We start from the raw sequence: 20,754 nt of genomic DNA on the forward strand, positions 1-20,754 counted from the left end.
AAACATAAAATACAAAAAAAAAAGCAAAATACTTGCATAAATGCAATCCTATATGCTGATCCAGCATAATCTTATATTTGAATATGCTGGATCACAATCATTTAAGCTACACAATGATCACTGACTTAAGACATACAAAGTTTAAGATACCCAGATGCAATTATCTATTTAAGTATGCTTTTTGTGGACTCATGGCAGGCCAAGAGCAATCCGATGCAGCTATTTAGAGAGGAATGTACAAATGAGTTTTAGAGATCCTTTTAATGAATTTATAAACACTTTACTTCAAGTACTAGAGCAAATTGATAAACACTTTTTGACAGTCCATAATCATGTGCTATGGGAAACAGTTTTACTTGTCTGTTCACAGCATCTAAATGATCAACAGCAAGTAGGAAACAAAGGATTAAAGAAAAGCAGAAAAAATTGTAGGTAAATAATAATTACATAATTGCCACCTTAAACAAATTCAAATCAAGTGTGTTAAAATATTTTTAATTTCCATATGAATGCATGAAACATATAACTTATTGATTTATTTTAACACTTTTATTTGGTATTCCTTGAGCACTCTCCCGAACCAAATAAATTAGACAAAAATAAACTTACTGCAGTGTGGGTCAGATCCATTGGTTCTATCAAGTATAAATAAGTACTGTCTTCAAACATGCCACTAGAACATGGAGAAAAAGAAGTGATATTTAGGATTACAAGGCAATCAGTTTGACTCCATTATATGAATTTTGATTAGGCAAAATCAAACATAGGGCTGAAAAACTGATCAATATTAAATATATGTTCATTACTACCACCTGTAGCTAAAGCCAAGACTGGAGGATTATTAAGATATTGGGCACTTTTTAATGGACTAACAGTAAATGTAGTGGCAATGCAATGATAAAATACCAAAAGGGGTAAAGACTTGACCTTGGAAAAAGGAAGTCCTACGACACACCCTGAGCATGCAAAATATTATCAACAGCTGAGCTGAACTTAGCAGGAACTAATGCTAATATCTTGCATTTTTTCCTTGTACAATCTAACAAAAAGATCGATTTTTCTATGATAGAATCATATATGAATACTGAGCATGCAAACTGCTGAAATATAATTATTTTTTATCCTTTACCATAATGAGTCATCGGGGGAAATATTTACCTGCACTTATTGTATTCAAAGGTTTCATGAGACAGCATCAAAACACGAATTCCAATGGTAATAAGAAAAATTTAAAAACATTAAAAAAATCTTTGAGCCTGTAGTGCTTCAGTTCCTTCTATATTAAGAGACAATATTAAAGAATAATTAGTTATAGCCTTGTTTAAAAAATGAGAACATGCACTTACTGAAGTCCATTACAAGTTGAAAGAGCAACTTTGGAATCCTTCACACCTCTGATATTTCCATGGTAGTAACAATGCTCTCCCCCCTAATAATTTTTAAAAACAAACAAACACACATACAAAATTATCCTGATTTAATGTGTGTTGCATAAAACCAATGCCAAAAAAATCTCACAGTAACAACACACATTAACCTCGTTTATTTACTTGTCTTTACCATCTATCAGCAGTAAGCTCAATAAATTAAAAAGTATTCTCAAAACTTTTTATTAAAAACCCTGAAGTGTAGTTGTCTCTCAGCCATTGCTTGAAAAACCTACTATTCATCATAAAAATACTTTTAATTCTTGTGTCATATCATCTGAACTCCAACATGCATATTAAAACCATTCTTTATGTAATGATTATAATGCAAGACAGTACAAAACATGTAAATGCTCTTGGTCTATGACAGCATTACTTCCATTGTGCATCTTAATTAATGAGTTATTCAGATTCTGATTTAAATTCCTTACAGGTTATTGGATATAATTAAATCAAAGTACTTTACAGAAAGTAATCATTCTGTGTTTACTCTTCCATCATTGAGAATACATAAAACATGCTTTTTAACCTCTAAATTTGATTTCTTTTCTTTAAAGATGATCACCTGAGTAAAGAAATTGTTGTTTGTTCTTCAGTCATCTTTGTCATTAACTACCTCTTTCATGAAAATACAGTACCTTTCATTGAGATCTCACTTCTCTAGATCCACATCAGGAAACAAAACAACCTTTTACCTGGGCATAAAAAGTATTACAAGATACTGCAAAGGACCAGAACACAGTCCTTATTTGACCTCCTACACAAACTGTGTGGGGTTCTGGGATCTTTTTATTATCTCTAATGAAGCCTTTTACACATTAACATGACCTCAGGAGGTCTATTATCACTTCCAAATGCAGCAATTCAGAAAACATCCCCTATGAAGTTTGGATCAAGTTACTGCAGCATGCAAAGGTAGCCCATTTGCTGAGTCTGAAGTTCTAATATAATTTTCCAGTGAGATTCATGATTCAGCAACCGCAGTGCTCAATGCTAGTGCTGCAGCTGACAATTGCCTGAGCTAGTCTAAATGCCAGAGGGAATTGTTTTCTTGCATCATTTAGCATTTTGGCCTATTCTGCACAATACTGAGTCTTAATGGAACATCTTCCTTTGTATGTAACATGAAACTGCTTTTCCTCTTCATGGAAGAACACAAAAGCATATCTCAGTAATTACACTGCAATGGAGTTGTTTAATTCTGCCCTAATCAGCCATTTATAATTTTGAGATTCTCTACAGAAAGGGCAAAATAATAAACCAGACACCTAATACTTGGACAACACAGTCTGGACTTTCTGAAGACTGAACACAACCAGAATGCTTGCTTCCCTCTACTCTAAATACAGATATCATTCATACATAATAAGCTTGCAAAAATGTTTTGGCATTTCTACCAAATACAAAGAAAGTAATTGCCTGCAAATGTAGTTTATAACCTTCCTAGGAACCTTCCAGTCCTCATTTTGTTACTACAAACAAACAAAAAGACTGGTCTGGTTCCCTAAGGGCTGAACTACCTTGCAGAACTTCAATCTGGCTTTGGATCAATAGCCTATGGCACTGAATTCAATTTGGGAGCCAGTCTGACAAACAAAATTAATTAGATGTCTAGCAATATGCTGATTTTGTAATAACTCCAGAGGTTAAGGTTTCAGTTAAATCTTTCATTTTCTGTTTCATGACTGTACAATCCTTGCAAACAAAAGTCACCAGAACACTTTAAGGTTTGTTTAAATGTCTTACATTACCATTATTTTTTCTCCTTGCACTTTGTGCTAAGGACACATAAATAGTTAATGAAGACTAATCTGGTGGTGACTTCAACCCCTCCACCTGCTGTATTTTACATTATGTAATTGTCCTGGCAGTAATGGATCATCTTCACTACTACACCTACAAATGCCTACTCCTCATCCCAAAACACAGCTTTTCTTTTTTGTACAATTCCTCTTGGATCACTGAGATATCCGTACACTATGAGATCACGTTACCTTCTATGTGTGGAAAAACACTTCTGAAGTTTATAAGTCTTGCAAAACATTTTTTCTCCCTCTTTTTTTTAACATTTTATTGGCATTGTTCCCTCGGAATGACAATTTAGGAACACAATACCTTTGAAAATTTTGGTTTTCCATCTTCATAGTGGATCTCCACATAATTGGAAGATAACAAATCACTGTCAAAGAAAGGATAAATAAAGATGAGATGAGAAAAATCTGAGTACTCTTTCTATTGCTATGGGTAGGTTTGAGGGGTTTTGTTACCATTTTCAAAGCATTTTTATTTTGTTTGTACATTAGTTAAAAAAAAAATAATTTAAGCAGTTTATATTTGGTAAATGGTTTGAAGGTACACTGGAAGTGAGAGTGTGGTATAGAAGGGGGAATTTCCTTCTGCAATCTAATCCCCTGTATTTTAGCTTTACAATTAGATTACCAACCTTCTAAATATGCAAAAAATACCCCTTGGCTTTGGAACTTTCCTTGCTGACAGTATATGTATTTCAGTTCATGACAATTTTCAAATAGCTTTTCCATTCTATCTTAAAGAGTAAATAGAATGTATGTAAGGCTGAACAAGTAAATACACCATTCTTATGAAGACAGGAGTGTATAATCACTTTCACAAGCTGCAAATACTCAGTTTTTTTCCAAAAGCAATAATGTTCCTTAAAAGAAAACACACAATGCAGAACCCAAAACACACTCCATAATACCCTTTTTCTTACTTTCACTTTTAATTTTCAGACACCTTTCTCATCCTTATTTCCTTTCTAACTCTGGCAAGAAAATTTCAGAAGCATACTAATTTTCCATAATGTGTAATTTACAGTTTTGTTGCTTTATTTAAACTCAGCTTAGCCAGCCTGCACATGTCCTGTAATAACCTCAGTGCCCCATTCACATCTCACCCTGCTACAATCAGGGTTGCAGCATAATGCCCAGGGAGAGCAAAGCAATTAAAGACATTGACTGTCCCACCAAATATGCAAGATAAGCATTTTACTTAATGTGATCCAGAATACTTAGCATTTTTGAAGTCTCTAATGTACACTTGCAACTAAAAAAAAGAATTTAAAAAATCATTAAAAGGTCTGATACTGGTACATATATCAAAACAAAAATATCATTGCTACAAATAAAAAACACCATTATGGAAGTCTGGTGTGGCAAAATAGCTCTGATGGGAATTCATGACTAAAAACAACCTATGATAATGGGTATCTCAAACTCAGATTAGGCTATTAGCAATCCTGATAACACTTTAACTCTGGGACTCCTGGCTCCTCAAATCAATTCTTCATGCCATATTTATCAGGCATTACACTCATTAGAGAGCATCCTGCAGAAGTCAGTTACCATGGTTCTCTCAGAAGCCCTTCCTCATGAAACTGACACAGCACACTCTGGGCCTGCAAAACCGAGGCTAACAGCCGTGAATAATTACTGAAGTCTAATGATTTCCCTTAAACATCACTGTGAAGGCATTATTAAAATTATTTTTTTTAAAGTGCATATTTAAAAATAAATTCAGTTGCATGAAATAATTTTAACTTTGTGTCACAGTAAGCTATAAGCTTTCTGCAGAAAATACAAATACTGTATAAATAGTTTAAGTACTTGACTACAATGCAAATATTTATTTCTTCAACATGGCAAGATTGAAACTTGTAAAAAGGCATACATATATAAAGCAATTAGAGTGTTGATAATGTCCTTTTACTTTTTGTATTTTTCTTACTTGTTATGAAGCATGAAGACTACTGTTCCCAGTAGGGGATGGTACAGACAAGGCTACAGGTAACTGACATAAGCAAGAAAATTGAAAACTGTAATTAGAATACAAGTATTAAAAAAATTACTGAGAATTATTAAACACAGGAACTGTGTTAACATGATAGGGCCCTGACCAGATTCCAATTTTTACAGACATTTCTGCTTTAATTCATGAAGACCATTTGGTTTCTTCAAATTCCTGGATCAGCACTTATCTACCTGTTGCCAAATCAAGCTCACAGTTTCACACCTTCTTTTTTTGCTCTCTTTTAGTATGACTCTTATATGACTGATCTCAGAACTTCTTTCTATGCTAGCTAGTGCTTTTTGCATCTCGTAGGACTTGCAGTAAGTGGTATCCCCTTTGGGTACTGACTCCCAACTAACTACAGTTTAATTACAGCATTTCTCTCAGATTTATCTTATTTTGTGTGACATAAGAGCTGCTCAAAACTTTAGTCTACCCTTTGCAGCACCTTTCCAGAGTTTAGTATTCTTTTCTTGGATTTTGGTTGAGCTTCTTTTGTAACTTAGTTGGTTCCTCATCTGCCAACCTTTTCCATTCTTTAGCCTCTCATTAGTTCCAACTGCCAAAGAATTCCCCGTTGGGTTTTGCCCTAATACCATGTCCCACATGATAGGATATCTAACATGGAGTACTTATGATGGAAAACTCCTGTATGTATATACACAAATACTACAAGAACAAAGCAGGGATGCAGACAGTTTCCCAGTAGACAGTTTCCACACTTTTCTCATCTCTGCCTTTCCCACATGTATGGGGTCTGTGTGGCAAGGTTTTGGTAGTGGGGGAGCTGTGGGAGTGGCTCTCTGAGAAGCTGCTGGGAGCTTCCCCCATGTCCAACAGAGCTGGTGCCAGCCAGCTCCAAGATGGACCTTTGGCATCTGCAGGACACAAGGCACATCAGTGAAATTCTCCATGCTGAACAAATGCCCTCCACAGAAAATTAAGGCCACTGTTTATGAAATACTTCCCAAATGCCATTCTATGAACAAAACTCGACTTTAATTTGTGAAGCACCCTTTTGGCAAATGTAACACAGTATCCATCACCTAGAAGGTGGAGCGGAAAATCTTTTATAAGACTTTTGATTTCACAAAATTGTTTCTCATGCAAGGCTGGACTGGAGTGTTTATCTCTAGTTTCTGGTCATTATTATGTTTTTAAACTTGCCACACAACCACCAAGGTCATGCAAGGGCTTTTTTCTCTTAACATTTCCCTCAGGACAGCAAGAATTTTGAACATTGCATTATAAAATAACAGTCAGCTGATCCTTAAACTGTATACCTCTCCCTTGGCAAGCACCAGATTTTTGTCAGGTACCTTGTATCACTTTGTCTCATTTCAACTATCTGCCTACACTAGCAAAACATCCAAAAGAACATCTTGCTTGCAAACATTGAGAAACACAGGAAGGGTAAGGAAATTTGTTCTACATTTTGCTAAAACTCTGGGAATAACAACAGATGTAAAAATATACATAGAACTGCTACTTTAAATTTCCCCTACGAAACTTTTACCTGTTATTAACGCTGACAAATCTGACAAAAGACAAAGTATTAAAGGGAAAAAAAATAGAATGCTTAACCAAAATAACTTTCAAACATTTTTTCCTACACAAAAGACATACACAGAAGATCACTGTAATTTCACCAGGAGGTGTGATGGGGCCCTTTATGTAAGTGGCATCAAAAAGAAAGGCCTAGAATACATTGATTAAGAGCTCATGTAGAAGAACAATTGCCTGAGGAATGAGGCACAAAACTCATGCATAAAGTAGGGGTGTCCACAGCACAAAATAACTCTTCTTCCTTCATTGTCACTTACAGAATGCCTAAATTTACCTCTGAAAGACAAATCTGAGTTTTATGAAATACATTTGCATCTCATCTACACTGGACTGTGTTTTGCCACCTTTGATCCATTTTGAGCCATTCACATCTTGCTTAGGGCAGAAATGCATCCAGCACAGCAAATTTTACTTCCAGTATGACAAGCACCAGAAACAGTGCAAGCTTTAACTGAAATGAGTGTCAGTCATGATCACATCAGACAAAGTCTGTTTAGGTAGTGACACATTAGTATGATCCTGTGCAATGAACACACAAAGTTGCAACATACTGAATGAACTCATGACAAAATAACTTGTCTGCTGTGTCCTTTTCTACAGTTCCTTCCTGCCCTTGTTTATCTCAGATAATTGTTCTTATTGAGCTGTCTTGCTCCCTGACTCTTCTATCTGAGCTACACTGAGAAATGCAAGATAAGCAGCAAAGGGATCTGCCATTCCCTGTAGCTGCTGCATTTGAAGGCACAGACCAGCTGTTAAAGCAAGCAGCAGATGCTTTCTGAAGAACTCACATCCACTTCCCTGGCATGTATTTCACTGCTGATGTTTTCATTAGCAGGAGAGCTGCAGAGTAAAAGTGGCTTACCTCAGCTGGCATCTAACTATCCTGATGAAGAGAATTGATTTGGGTTGGAAAAGGCTATGAAATTACCAAAAGGTATCATATACAAGTGAGCAAATTCCCTTCCAGCAACCTAGCAGACAGCCTGCAGAAAATCAGAGTTCAGCAAGAATTACCGTTCTTGCATACTTCTTAAATTACCTTTATACTAACCTACTACCAGGCAATACTTTATTAACTATTCTGAAATGTTTCAAGTTCAGTACCAGTGTCTGAGCAACCTAGTTTAGTTGAATTATTTAGCAGAACACCCATCAGATGTTTTTGTCCATTTGACAGATAGAGTTTAGTAGCACATAAAGATGGGAAAAACAAAAAAAAAACAAAGAGACCTTGCTGCAGTATTGTTTTAAAACAATCAAGGCATGATCATCTAATGCAATGCCCATCTACAGCCTTGTTTATATTAACAGTTTCAATTATATTCACAAACTTTGTTGAACTTACAGTTTTTAGGTGAATTTATTAAATTTCCATTGTTTATTTAAGGAATGTCATAAATACTCAAAGTTTCCTTCTGAAAAACTGTGACTAGCTTTCCCATTTTCATTTTAAAAAGAATTAAATTTTATTTTAAAAAAGAATTATAAAAAAACCCCAAGAATCAAGTAGTTTCTCAAATAATTCAGTTATTGCCCTCCTGTTTTTTAAATTATGCTAACATTGTAACCTCCTCTGGGACCATTCTCCAATTAATTCAGTCCTACAGAAACATACACCACAAAGAATAAACACCAATTATAAGGTTTAAACAATTAGATAAACTTTTCTCTTACACTGGCTGCACTTCACAAAAGAAACTAACTTTCCACCACAGTCATATTTTAATATCTCAAATTGTTAAGTCATGTGGTCAAATGCAGTGGGGATGTGTTTTTTCAGTTCATGTCAAAGATGCCAAATATTTTTTCTATGATAACTTCACGGAAAAGAAATCCATTTTCCCGGAAACGGTCTCCTGGAAAGATGGACCTCTATAGAGAAAAGAAGGAAAAGCTAAAAAATACAGACTGATTTTGGTGATTTCTTTTTCCTCCCCTTCCCCAAGAATCCTAAATTTTGAGGCAAGTCATCCATAGGAAGGGAGAGAAATTTTTGTCTTTGGGTTTCCCTTCTGCTTCTGTCCATATCAATTAACTAATTTCCTATTCTTGGGTGTGTCTCAGCCCCCACAGTCCCACTGGGTGAAGGTTCCAGTACAGCCTCAGCCCCCTGTGCTGGAACTAGACCATGGCTCTAAACTGACAGAAAATACAGCCAACTTCCCTCCTCACTAAAAAAGCAGCAAGTAGACATTTCTAATTCACTGCTTTTGGTAGTGCTACTCTTTAATGTGTTTTAGTACTACACCAGAACATAAAGCCTGCTACCATAAAATAGGGCTTTATAAGTTATCTGCACAAACTCAACTCTTTGAGCAGAAAAACAGCAAGTTAAAAGCCTTTTTACATGTTGCTGGAAATGAGATCATTAAAAACTAATTTTCTAGCACCTTGCAAACATTTGTTTGCAAGGTAAATAATGCAGCAATATAAAATAAGAAACTGGTCAGATCATTGATCATTGATTACCCAAATACAATGTTCCAACATTGCCATTTGAGGACAAAAGTGAACTTACTGAAATAAGTGAACAAAGGTTCTTTATATAAATTCTGTTTTATGACAATGCTACATGCTACTCATTGCATAGGAGGTTTATTGAGTTTGGGCAGACAATCTTAGTGGAATTGTAAGTCTAACTTTTCCAGTGGGATTGTTACCCCACCACCACATTACAATCACCACACTACAAATACCTTACAATCTTCCATTTTCATACTAAGAGTATTAACTAAAAACATTATTAACCCATTACAAATTAATGAAATTGAATATCCAATTTTCTTCACTTAATTGCCAAGTTATAGTATTTGCTGTGAAAAAAGAGCATCTGCAACATAGAAGGTAGGAAATCACAAAGTTTTCAACAGTGGTATAGAAAACCAAAAACGAGAAACTGTTTGCATGCAACAACCATCCTCAATTTTAGCTTTAATTACTTGTAGAACATTCAAAAAAACCACACAGGAACAAAACTAAAATGCACAGAACACATACAGTGTAGGTGGCACTAACTCACCTTAGACAACTGATGCAAATACATATTCATAATATACAAGTGTATTCCCAATTGTTCTGCCTTTGCTTCTGACTAGACACTAGCACTGTGCCAACTACAACCCAAGACAGCAGCAAAATGCTGCTTTTTGCTGAACACATAAAAATAACTGAAACACAGGAATGGGTCTTTTTCAAATCATTGTCTATGGGTATTTACAATTTGTGTTACAAGTTTTAGGACTTACAGTTTTAAAGTATTAGGTCCAGTCAGAAGCTAGCACAGGTTTTTGAAGTCATTTTCTGGAGCAGAACCAGCTAAAGAGTCAAATGTTTATGAGACAAAAACCACTAAAGAAGCTAGGAGAAAAACTAATGCATAAAGAGGTAAGCAGTAGGGATATCAGTAAGGCATCCGAACACCCTGTGCCTTATATACAGGCAGTAAGAACATTCCTGATATCACAAGAGCAGAACTTCTTCAGCTAAGGTGCACAGCAAATTCATTCCCTCTCTCTTTTTGAAGTGATAGGCACTTCATTTTTTGATTGCTGAGAAAGCAGCCACAATTAGAAAAAATCTGTAGCTTACTTATGCACCATTTGTTGTTAAAAATAAGCAAGGACAAACAGCAGGACTGGAGAAGGGGTAACATTGCCAGGATATGGGGAATGTCAATGGGCTTGTGATTTTACTTGGATAATAGCCATCCACCAGGAGACTCAGACAGGAAATACAACAAAACCCAAATCCTAATGAACAGGAGATAAGAGTTCTGGTCTTCATTATTGTCCCTGTTAGGCCACTGACCACCAGGCCATGGAAGAAGCCACTCAAGCACGGTCTTGAAGAGGTTCAGCCAGAAATTTAGAACAGATAAGAAGTGGTAAACAACATAATTTGTCTCCTGGGAAGGAACAAACTTAACTCAGGATGTCTGCCCAGACTTGTGGATATGTGCAATCATTTTTATGGAACATTCAGGGAATGTGCCAAGGGTAGGAAAGGTGAATCAGGACATAGCCTATGGAAAACAGAGAGGAGGTGGCCTAAAAAGGAGTCACTAGTGTAAGCTGCAAGACAGCTTGCTTGGCACAGCCCTGCACCTGATCACTGCTGTCTGTCCTATGATAAGTCCTACTTGTAACACCCCCTTTGTGACCTTGCTCTCTATTCTGCATAGGTGTGATCTGCAAGGAAACTGGAGAGTCAGTCAACAGCTATAGGGAGATCTGTATCTGGAAAGCCTAAGGCCTAAGACAGTGACCACGTAAGAGACCTCAAGCCTCGGCACCAATACTGAATGAACCTAAAGCCTGTGTTAACGTTTGTGTCAGTGAATGCTGCCCTGCCCCTGAATCAGAAGAGGGCTAGAGTACCTTTCACCAGCAAACTTTCAATTCTCATCAGCTGTGGAAGAACCTTATGAGCCTGTTTTCTTCTCCTAAGTGCTGTCAGCATGTTTACATGGTGCCAGTAAAGGCAATGGTTTTTCTTTGTCACTGTCTGTGTTCCCAGCCATACCCCACACACACTGCCATCTTGGGAATGAGTGCTCACACTCTCTGCTGGCTTGATGCGCAGACAGGAGCAGTGAAAGCACACCAAGAGGAGGAATTCCCTGTAGCTTAGAGGGCACTAAATATTGGTTCCCTGCACTAGTATGTCATGATTATCCATTGGAATTACTATGCACCGGTCCAACCCTCATAAAACAACAGTCTTGCAATTACACTATAATTTTTCCAGAGCCTAGAGAACATCCAGTTATCTTCAAGCTTTTTTTGTCCTTCAATTGTGTGACATTTCCATAATTCATCTTTTGCCAGACACTCAAGACCTCACATAACATTTTGAAAGAAAAAAATGCAAGAGCAACCTAACTCCAAAATTATACATGGATGAAGGAAAATGTTTCCAGCTCACCTTTACAGCAAAATATCTGATAATTAGCAGCCAAGAAGCCAAGAAGCCAAATACACAAATATAAGTTCTGCAAATTTTCTAAAGCAGTAACTTGCTGCTTTTAAAAGCTATTAGATTTACTAAGTTTGTGTCTTTATCCCTAACAAAACTTCCCTTATATGACAGTTTAAGACCAAAAAAAGACCTCATATGAACCTCAAGAACATAAGAATGCTTTTTAAAATCAATATGCAATTGTTTCTGTAAATTTGTTTCTCCTTTTTTAAGCATGCTCAGTCTCAAGGGACATAGAAGGGGCAAATGCACTTTTGAGCATTACATTTTACCTGTCCAATTTTTAGTATGAATTTTATACTTCTACTTTATTCTTAAACTTTCAACATCCATATAAAAAGGTCATTACAATTTTTAGAAAACCATAGTTCCACACCTTCAGGGGTGATATAAAAGCATGTGGGATATACACAACTAAACCACCACTGCCCTGTATTATAAGTCAGCTCTTCTAGACCAAAGAATTATGTAGAATTGTCTGTCTTACAGCAAACAGACTTGAGCTGCACCTTTCAGCACAGCCACACCATTAAGAGTCCCATCTCATTAGGAACTTCATGACTGTAGTGACAATACATGATTTCCACATCACTAAAGATCAGCTATTCATACAAGTATTTACAGTATTTCTGCACACTGACTTGAGCAACTAAAACATCTCATGATAATTCATCAATTAGTTTTAAAAAAAGCACAAGAAAATCCACATTTTACAAACACTACGAGAACTGGCATTTCTCCATCTATCACAATTTATTTTACCATGAACAATAAAATGTTAAGGGTATCTACTTTATGGGTGTCAGCAAGTGTTACTGATGTTTTACATAAAAATGTTAAATGCTGTTTTGTATTAATAAACTTGGATAACAGCATCTTTTTTCAACAGATCTTGGAATGTTGCATGCCCTGACCTTGTACCACAAGATGATAAGAGCAGGAGTGAAAGCAACCTCAAATCATGCACTTACTTATTCAGTGTGAGGTCAAGGATGAATTTAGAGCCAAAGGCCTCAATCTGGAAACTCGCCTGGGCCAGATGTACAGCCTGTAAACAGAAACACACAGTTCTCAAAATATTCACTGAGTTTTAGATACAAAACAAACGTGACTGTGAAAAACAAAGTTATGGAAAACATGCTTATTTTGATGAATCTCATGGGCATATGAAAACTTTTGCCCTTGTATCAAATTCTCATTCAAAAGGATTTCCTTTTTAGAAGGAAGCAAATGGTACCTGAAAAGCGTACTCTGAAATACACACTCATCCCTCACAAAATGGAAAGGAAAAAAAAAAGTTTCACACAAATGTCTATATTTTGCCATAACCAGATGGCTGTGTAACATAAGCAATGTAGTATACTGTTCTTTTAATTTAGTTATTGCAATCATTCCCTTTAAAAGGCTGAAATAACTAAAGCATTTGTAATACACACACTTTGAAATATGAAAATCACGGCAAGGTTCCTATTACATATTATGAAAAACTCCTTCAAAGTAATCCCTTCCCAATTAATGGCTTTGTACTTGGCACTGTAGCTAAATCAGTATAAAGAATACTGATGCTGGTCAGCACACAACAGATCAACATTAGCTTGTCTTGCACAGGGAGTTAAGTTTAACTTCAGGATATTTAGTTCTTGTCAGGTAAATTGTATTCTTTATTTTTCTCTATACTGTAATAACTGTAGCCAAAGACATTTAAAACATGCTTATCTGTTTCTAGAAAAATGGGGAAATTATAAGAGATGATCCAAGAATTCCTTTTTGTGAAGAGCTGTTCTAGCAGGGTTGAAGAGATTACATCTGAATTTCACAGTATCTTTCCTGATAACATTCTAATAAAATCATGCTCACTTATACACTAATTTGAAACAGTATAAATAATTACACAAAGCTGGAATATTATGACTAAGCCCGTTAGTTAAAAGACAAAAAACCCCCTATTTTTTATTAAACACCACAATTAACCCTCAGGTATGTCACAGAAAATATATCAAGTTCTAGCTAGTTTACAGCACAACTTAAATAGCATGAAGGTTAGCTTTTATGGTTAGTTCTGTTCTCTTTTGGAAATTTCTCCACAAAGGAGAAGGTCTTTATGTTTCTCTTCCATTCTTGCACTACACAAAGCAGCACCGATTTTAATCTTCCTTCTCAGCAAAGTTATTAATCATCTTTCAGAAAATTCTTCAATATAACTTTTTTAAATTGCTATTGTGACTAAAATCAGCTGTGACATTTCCTGTAATACTTTATCATTCTTTGCTGCCAGAATTATAATTTCCCTTTCAATAGGGTCACAGAGCTTTGTTGTCAAGCTTCTTTTTTAAAAACAAAAGTCATGTACAAATATTTTAAGTACCTTTTAATGCCATTAAACAATCTTAGCTAAAGCCTGGTTTTGTTCATTAAAAAATACAATTACTCTAAACAAGAATTTAAAAAATAATATTCCCAGCTGATATCTAAAATCACATAGAAGCAAACCACTACTAAGCTTTCTCTCTGTTCTATTGTTTGGTAAATTTAATTGTTGTCTCACCAGTTCAGCAATTTGCTAACACTGGCCTGGCAGATCTGAGTTTACAGCTGCTCTGAATCAGCAGAGCAAAACAGTTTAAGTATAAGCACAAACAGGTGGCGTGCTCAGAAAGACTCTGCTGGCATATACATTAAAAAAAAAAAGGGAATGTCAGGTTAAATACATGCCTAGTAGGAAAGGCTTTCAACCCCAAATCCACTTTTTTTTACAGATGACATAAAGGAAAATGTATCACAAGGAGCTTTCCAAGCCCCTGTTCATGACAAAAACTTTATTATGTTTTCAAAACACACATGTATTTTTTTTTAAAGCATGAAAATTTGTTACAAGAAAAGGGCTGCAATTAGTTTTGTGCCATAAGGATTCCACTTCAGAGATACACAAGCTACTGCTTTGAATCTCCTCCATATGTAACATTTACCTAAAAAGATGTGTTCTCATATATATGCCACAAACAACATTTCAACGTTAAATATCTGCAAAATTTACAACAGCATGAACTATTCCATTAAGATAATTCTGGAACAGGAGAAATCTCTCCCTAGGCATCAGCTGCTGATTTCAGTGACAGCTAGAGGGATGACTAGTCTGACCTGCTACAGCTTTCCTGTTGTCCAACCAAGACTGTTCAATGATATCTGTGTATCACCCTTCAAGCTTCTAAGCCATGAACCATGTATTCTTTACCTTTCTGCAATTTCAAATTATTAAAAGTAATTTTTATTCTTTGGTCTGCAATATCATAAAGCCCCTTCCTCTTGTAGAATTACATGTAGCAGCATTGCTATTTCTGAAAACATTTCTGTGTATAAAAACACTACTTGCTATCTATTAGTGTGACTCACTAGCAGATGCAGCCTGTACACAAAAGCAATTGCTGCAAAGCAGCTGACACTAATTTGATGACCTGCAGCAGGGCATGTTCACCAAACTCAGCTGAAACCATGGGTTACAAAAATATTTTAAATCCCTGCAGTTTAGCAAAAGCACTGTTTTGAATTCAGGTGAATGCAATACACTGCTGCTACAACAAATACAGATTCTCTTAATTCAGTTTAACAATAGATAACCACTCCCAAAAGCCCTAAAGCAGCTGAAGGTAATGAGAATAAGTATCTAATCCTGAAGCATTATTTTCCTGCAATAAGTTGGCATAGAAAGCAAATTATAATCAGGTGTTTTAAGCATTACAACCATCATGTGCCATAATGATAGGAGGAAAGATTTCAGAAAAGTATCTGCAATTCTGTTATCCACCTTATAATTTCACTGTATTCTCTCATCAACTACTGTGTAATACAAATACCTGAAGTATAATCTGAAATACAGTGTTCTTCTCATTGCCAAAGAAATATAAATTCAAACAAGAATATAATGTTGATCAGCACGTATTTTGAAGAATATATATCTTTTCACAGGAAGAATATTAAACATCATCCTCTTGTACAGCTTGTGCACATGCAAATGCTCACACCTGCAAAAGTATTCTTTATTTACATAAGGAGGAGACCAAGTTCCTTTGTCTGTGTTTGCTTATCATCTAAAAACCTCTGCAGAGGTTCCTGCTTTGACAGCTATAGCCTATTCCAATGGCAAAGCTCCAAAATTATACAAAATTTTTCTTCAGCAAAGACTTACTGCTGATGTACAGCAATGTGGGATGAAGAAAGGTCTAAGTCTCTCAAATTCTTCCTGTCCTCATACCCAAATTTTACGGGGGGAAAAAAAAAAAGCCTTTTTTTCCCCCTGCTCTGGGAGCTCAAATTACTGGTAAAGTCATTGTAATAAGAGATTCTTCATACTAGGGACATTCTAAGAGTGGTATAGCTGCTGTTGCAAAGTAGTAGCTCTCAGGGTTTTTTCCAAGCTAAAAATCTGTATGTATAAAGAATTCCAGTTTCTTTCAAACCAGTCATTAGGTTACAGTATGTTTCAATATAAAAATGGCTGTAACAGGAATCTCAGTTCTACTGATCTACATCACAATTTGAATCCTTTCATTGTTTTCGTTATCATATGTGGGCATCCTTTCTCGATAATTCGCTTTTTTCAGACTTTCTGGAAATTTACAATCATCATCACCAAAAATAAACTACTACATTAGTTTTACTTTCTTCACAGTAAAATGATGCCCAATGCAATAATGTGTTATCCCTTCAAAAATACTAAGTTCCATCACAAGTCTTTAAACAAAATTAGCAGCCTTATTTAACTGACTAATGGTAGCTATGAATTTTTTGCTATATTCATGCAGATACAATCTCCAAAGGACAAGCTCATTGCTTTTAGAAATCTATTTTTTCATACAATTCTGCTGACTAAAATAATGGCCAAAAGCTACCTCTCCAAGTTTAGAAGCTGAGCAAGAGGTTTCATCATTCTCGTTATGGATGGAAATAGAAATGTAAGTCAGATTTAGATGGATTTTACACCATCAAAACAGTTTTTTGCTCTAGACCTCCATTCTAATAATAGCCTTCGTTTTGTCACAAGTCAACATGACTTAGTACATATTAGTTTATAATCCTGCTTTCAGCTTGTTACCCTATCCTCAGACCCCACAGAGAAACCATTCCCTCTTCTAGCATTTGGTTACATTCCACTGTGTGGCACATCCACCAAAACAATCTTCCCCTACTCCCTGGAAATAAAGCATTTCATATTGAAACAGAATATATAAATGTGCCAGCAGCATGTAAAAACTGATGTTTAAAACATACACCATTTCTGTATGTTTTAAACATACAGAAGAAAAATCATCAAAAGAAAACCTCTTTTGTTGATGATTCCTCTCTGGACTTTAACAACAGAGGAGTTACTTTGATGCACTTGAACCCCAAGCCTTAAAGACTGTTCTTTGAAAGAAAGGTTATGGGAATGTGAAAAAAGACCTCTGGAAGCAATCCTGCTGTTGTGTATCTAAACCCCAGGGGCCACAACTCACCCTTCTCTGCCACCATGGCAATACTTAGACACCCTTCTGTAGTAACATTGGCCTCCAAAGCCATATCTTCCCCCTGAGGATTTTTTTGTAAGGCCCTACAAAGTAGTGCATCCCTCTCTTGGGCCACCTTCCTGCAGTACTCAGCCTCCCACAAATGCTAGAAAACCTATAAACTTCATTTATTTCTATTTCAGAACAAGGCATAGATAGTACAAGTGTTGTCCCACCTAAAACTTAGGAAATTAAACCTTTCATAGGCTATTGTGTGAAGCTCCTGAAAGAATCCAGAAATACATTTAAAAAAAAGGATTTAAGAAGCTGTAGAAATAACATGACCTGCATTTCAGCTAAGAAACACAGAAAGATCTAAATCTAGTTGAAGTTGGCATAAGGAAAATCTGCTTGGAGAAACAAAAGGCAGGAAGACCAATTTCAATCCTCCTGTTAGTAACTACTGAAGACACAGAGTCAAGATAAGCCTTTTGCATTAATATAAATTCAATATAGAATAGAAAAAAATAAAAAGTACACACAATCTTCCATTTACAAGTAGTGCAAACTGAAGCTGCACCACAGAAAGATCAGGGAAAAAGAAAGAAAAGACAAAGCCAGCTGAAATACCACAAAGATTCTTCAACAACAACAAAAAAACACACACACAAAAAAAAAAAACCTGCTTTTTTTCCAATACTGCTTCCTTTTAAATAGAAAAGAGTTGTTTTCCTTCATCTAAAGGATGTTTTCCAGCTCAAGTTTCATATGCTGAAATTACATAGAGGACTGAGACAGCACTGTATCTCAACCTTTAAAGCAAGGCAACATAGCAAAAATTATTGCATCCACCTGGCAGGAGTATGTTCTTTATGTAAATGACAAACACCTGACCTGATCAGAAACACCTGGAGTTCCACCCCATGAAAAATAGCTTAAAACAAATCAAACGTTTTTAGGGAAGGGGGAAACATCGTCATAGCCAAAAGTACCCTTCCTTATTTTTTCCTCTTTAGGATCGGCAAAACAGCTTTCCTAACACCTCTCTCCTTCCCAAAAATCACATTAACAGCTTATAATTATGCATGAAGAGAAGGCTTCTTTACAGCTCCTGAAAACTTCTGATTCAGAAACTCTCCAGCAGATACAGTCAGCCTCCATATGAATCCAGTTTGAGTTATTTTCCACTGAAAATTTACTAAGATTGCCCTGGGCTCTGTTTCTCCAGCAATCCTATTATCTTCAAACACCTTGCATTGCAGGATTTTTCCTTCTGCTGGCCACTGTAAGGACTTGCTCCTAGCTTTTTGTGACAAGCTGTGCCCCGTGCAGTCTTCCTGCTAGCTCCTAAAATCTTGTGTATGTAGCCTATGAAAATGAACCAAAGCAGTCATCCAGTTCAATAAAGAGATTAACAGTTCCTTCAAAATCCTACCTCCACCTGCAGAAGCTTAAAAAGACCACAGGTGACTCAGACCTCTTCATCAATTTTATGGATTCCTGTGAGCTTCTTCAGTGTGTTTTTATAAATAGATGTTCATTTTTGAGCATTTTGCACTAAAAATAACTTCAGAAGAACTCAAAACCAGCTAGCCTTAATTTGACTATGAGGAAACAGGTACACAGAATTCAGAGTTTTCAAGCATCAATTATTTAAAATCTGCTTTTTTAAAAGCACAAAGCTAAAATAAAGTATATACTAGAACTCTGCCCCCTTGGAGATAGTTCACTTTGTCAAAACTATGGTGAACATTTCTTTCTTTCTTTCAGCAGTGATAAGAAGCTTTTTCCAGGAAGGAGGAATGCAAGAGGGTCTTGATGACAAACATCTCCTCAATATGATGACATTTCACCAAAAGGGGATACAGAAAATCAGTACTAAGAAAGTAACTTATTATTTATGGGGGTTTTGTTCTCTGCTACACTGTTTGCAGTGTTTAATTTCTACCAACATTTCATGAAGAACGAACATCGCAGACCCTTACTTTTGGGACATGATTTTTAAAGAATATTTTAAACAATTTTATATAATTATATTTCCCCAACTTCTCCAATCTCTTTCTTTCCATATGCACATCATTTCTTCTAGTCTCACCCTCTCCTTATAGTGACTCAGCATTTCTGAGGCATTCAGGCCTAATCCCACACACAGGCCATATTATTCTGACCACTGTACAGAAGTTCCACAGAAAGGAGTCTACTGAATATTATCAATAGTTAGGCACTGTTTCCACATCATATCTCTATAAATGGCATATTAAGGTTGACAAGAAAATAGAGGTTAAAATGTATAGACCCAAGAACAACAAAAGAACAACAAAAACATTTTTTCCTCAAAATTTTCCACTCTATACATATAAAAGGCTGTCTTAACTTTTTTCACATTATTAAAAAATCCTAATGTGCAGATGTCTTTCTTTACCTAACTATATTTTGTTATTTAATAGTTGTTTACCTAACTACTTCTCTTAATTACCAATAAGAGACATCAAAATCCCACAGGTAGGATTTATTACCATATATATCTTATATACCTTTATATTACCACATATACGTTTATATTACCATATATATCTTATATACCTCATATATATCTTTATTACCATATATATTTTTTAATTTTGGGAAGGATAAAAGCCAGTATTGAAAAGAATCCCCCCCCAAGTCAAAGCCAACCCCTGGATATCTTTCACAATCAATTGCATTGTTTTGTTTATGGGTTGTTGTTTGGGTTTTCTTTTTACAACTTCCAGACTTCCCCCTGCCCTGATTATTGCTCTACAGAAAAGATCATAGCAAATCTTAAACAGAAGAAAATAATATAATACCAAGGAAATGCACAAGATGCAAGTTGGGGTGAAGGCATCAGGTACAATGACCAGAAGCAAGACATACAAAAATCCAGCCAGACATAATCCATAACATAATCCACTCTTTTCTTCAATTAAATATAAACAGTAAATATAAAACAATCGAAATTTCATGCCAGAAGAATGAAGTCAACATAATGGCACTCTCCATGAAGGCCCAGGACTGAGGAGCCCTTCTGTGGGAAAAACTGCAGCATTAGCATTCCCTGTGCTTAAAAGGGACACAGTGAGTAGAAAGAAGATCCACTTTACACAACAGTCAGCAGCAAGCATGCCCAAGGAAATCAATACCAGTTCTGTCAGCACTGATTTCTGCAGAGATTTACTCCAATGTGTAGGTACAAGGTAGGGCAGAGGAAGAACAGCAATGTTCTGGTGGGCAGTGCTGGGTAAGCACAGAGAATTGGTGCACATTGTCCCCAATGGATTTCAAACCAACATACAGCAACGTGGAAGAAGCATTATTCCCAAAAGCAAGTCTGCAAGCACTTTTAAATCCCTTTCTTCCCAAGAGGGGAACAGCAAGACCTTAGTGTTTTAAGTGTATTTAAAAGAGTGGAGTCACTTCAAAGAATATTAGTTGTGAATGTAGTGTTCTCTTAAGTAGCTCCAGTTTCCAACAAA

At 35.9% G+C, this 20,754-nt stretch overlaps 1 protein-coding gene across 5 annotated transcripts in view; it reads right to left on the bottom strand.

The window, feature by feature from the left end:
• Positions 1-20,754, bottom strand: part of ADAM23 (ADAM metallopeptidase domain 23) — a 66,069-nt gene that overhangs the window by 42,733 nt on the left and 2,582 nt on the right. For all 5 annotated transcript variants that reach the window (XM_058809199.1, XM_058809202.1, XM_058809200.1 and 2 more), the window contains exons 3-6: positions 12,752-12,828; positions 3,543-3,606; positions 1,347-1,429; positions 610-673 (exon numbers count right to left, since the gene is read on the bottom strand). In XM_058809199.1, coding sequence (XP_058665182.1) covers positions 610-673; positions 1,347-1,429; positions 3,543-3,606; positions 12,752-12,828 — 288 coding nt within the window. The remainder of the gene's footprint in view (positions 1-609; positions 674-1,346; positions 1,430-3,542; positions 3,607-12,751; positions 12,829-20,754) is intronic.

The sequence above is a fragment of the Ammospiza caudacuta genome, chromosome 8 (genome assembly GCF_027887145.1).
Source record: "Ammospiza caudacuta isolate bAmmCau1 chromosome 8, bAmmCau1.pri, whole genome shotgun sequence".
Classification (NCBI taxonomy): Eukaryota; Metazoa; Chordata; class Aves; order Passeriformes; family Passerellidae; genus Ammospiza; species Ammospiza caudacuta.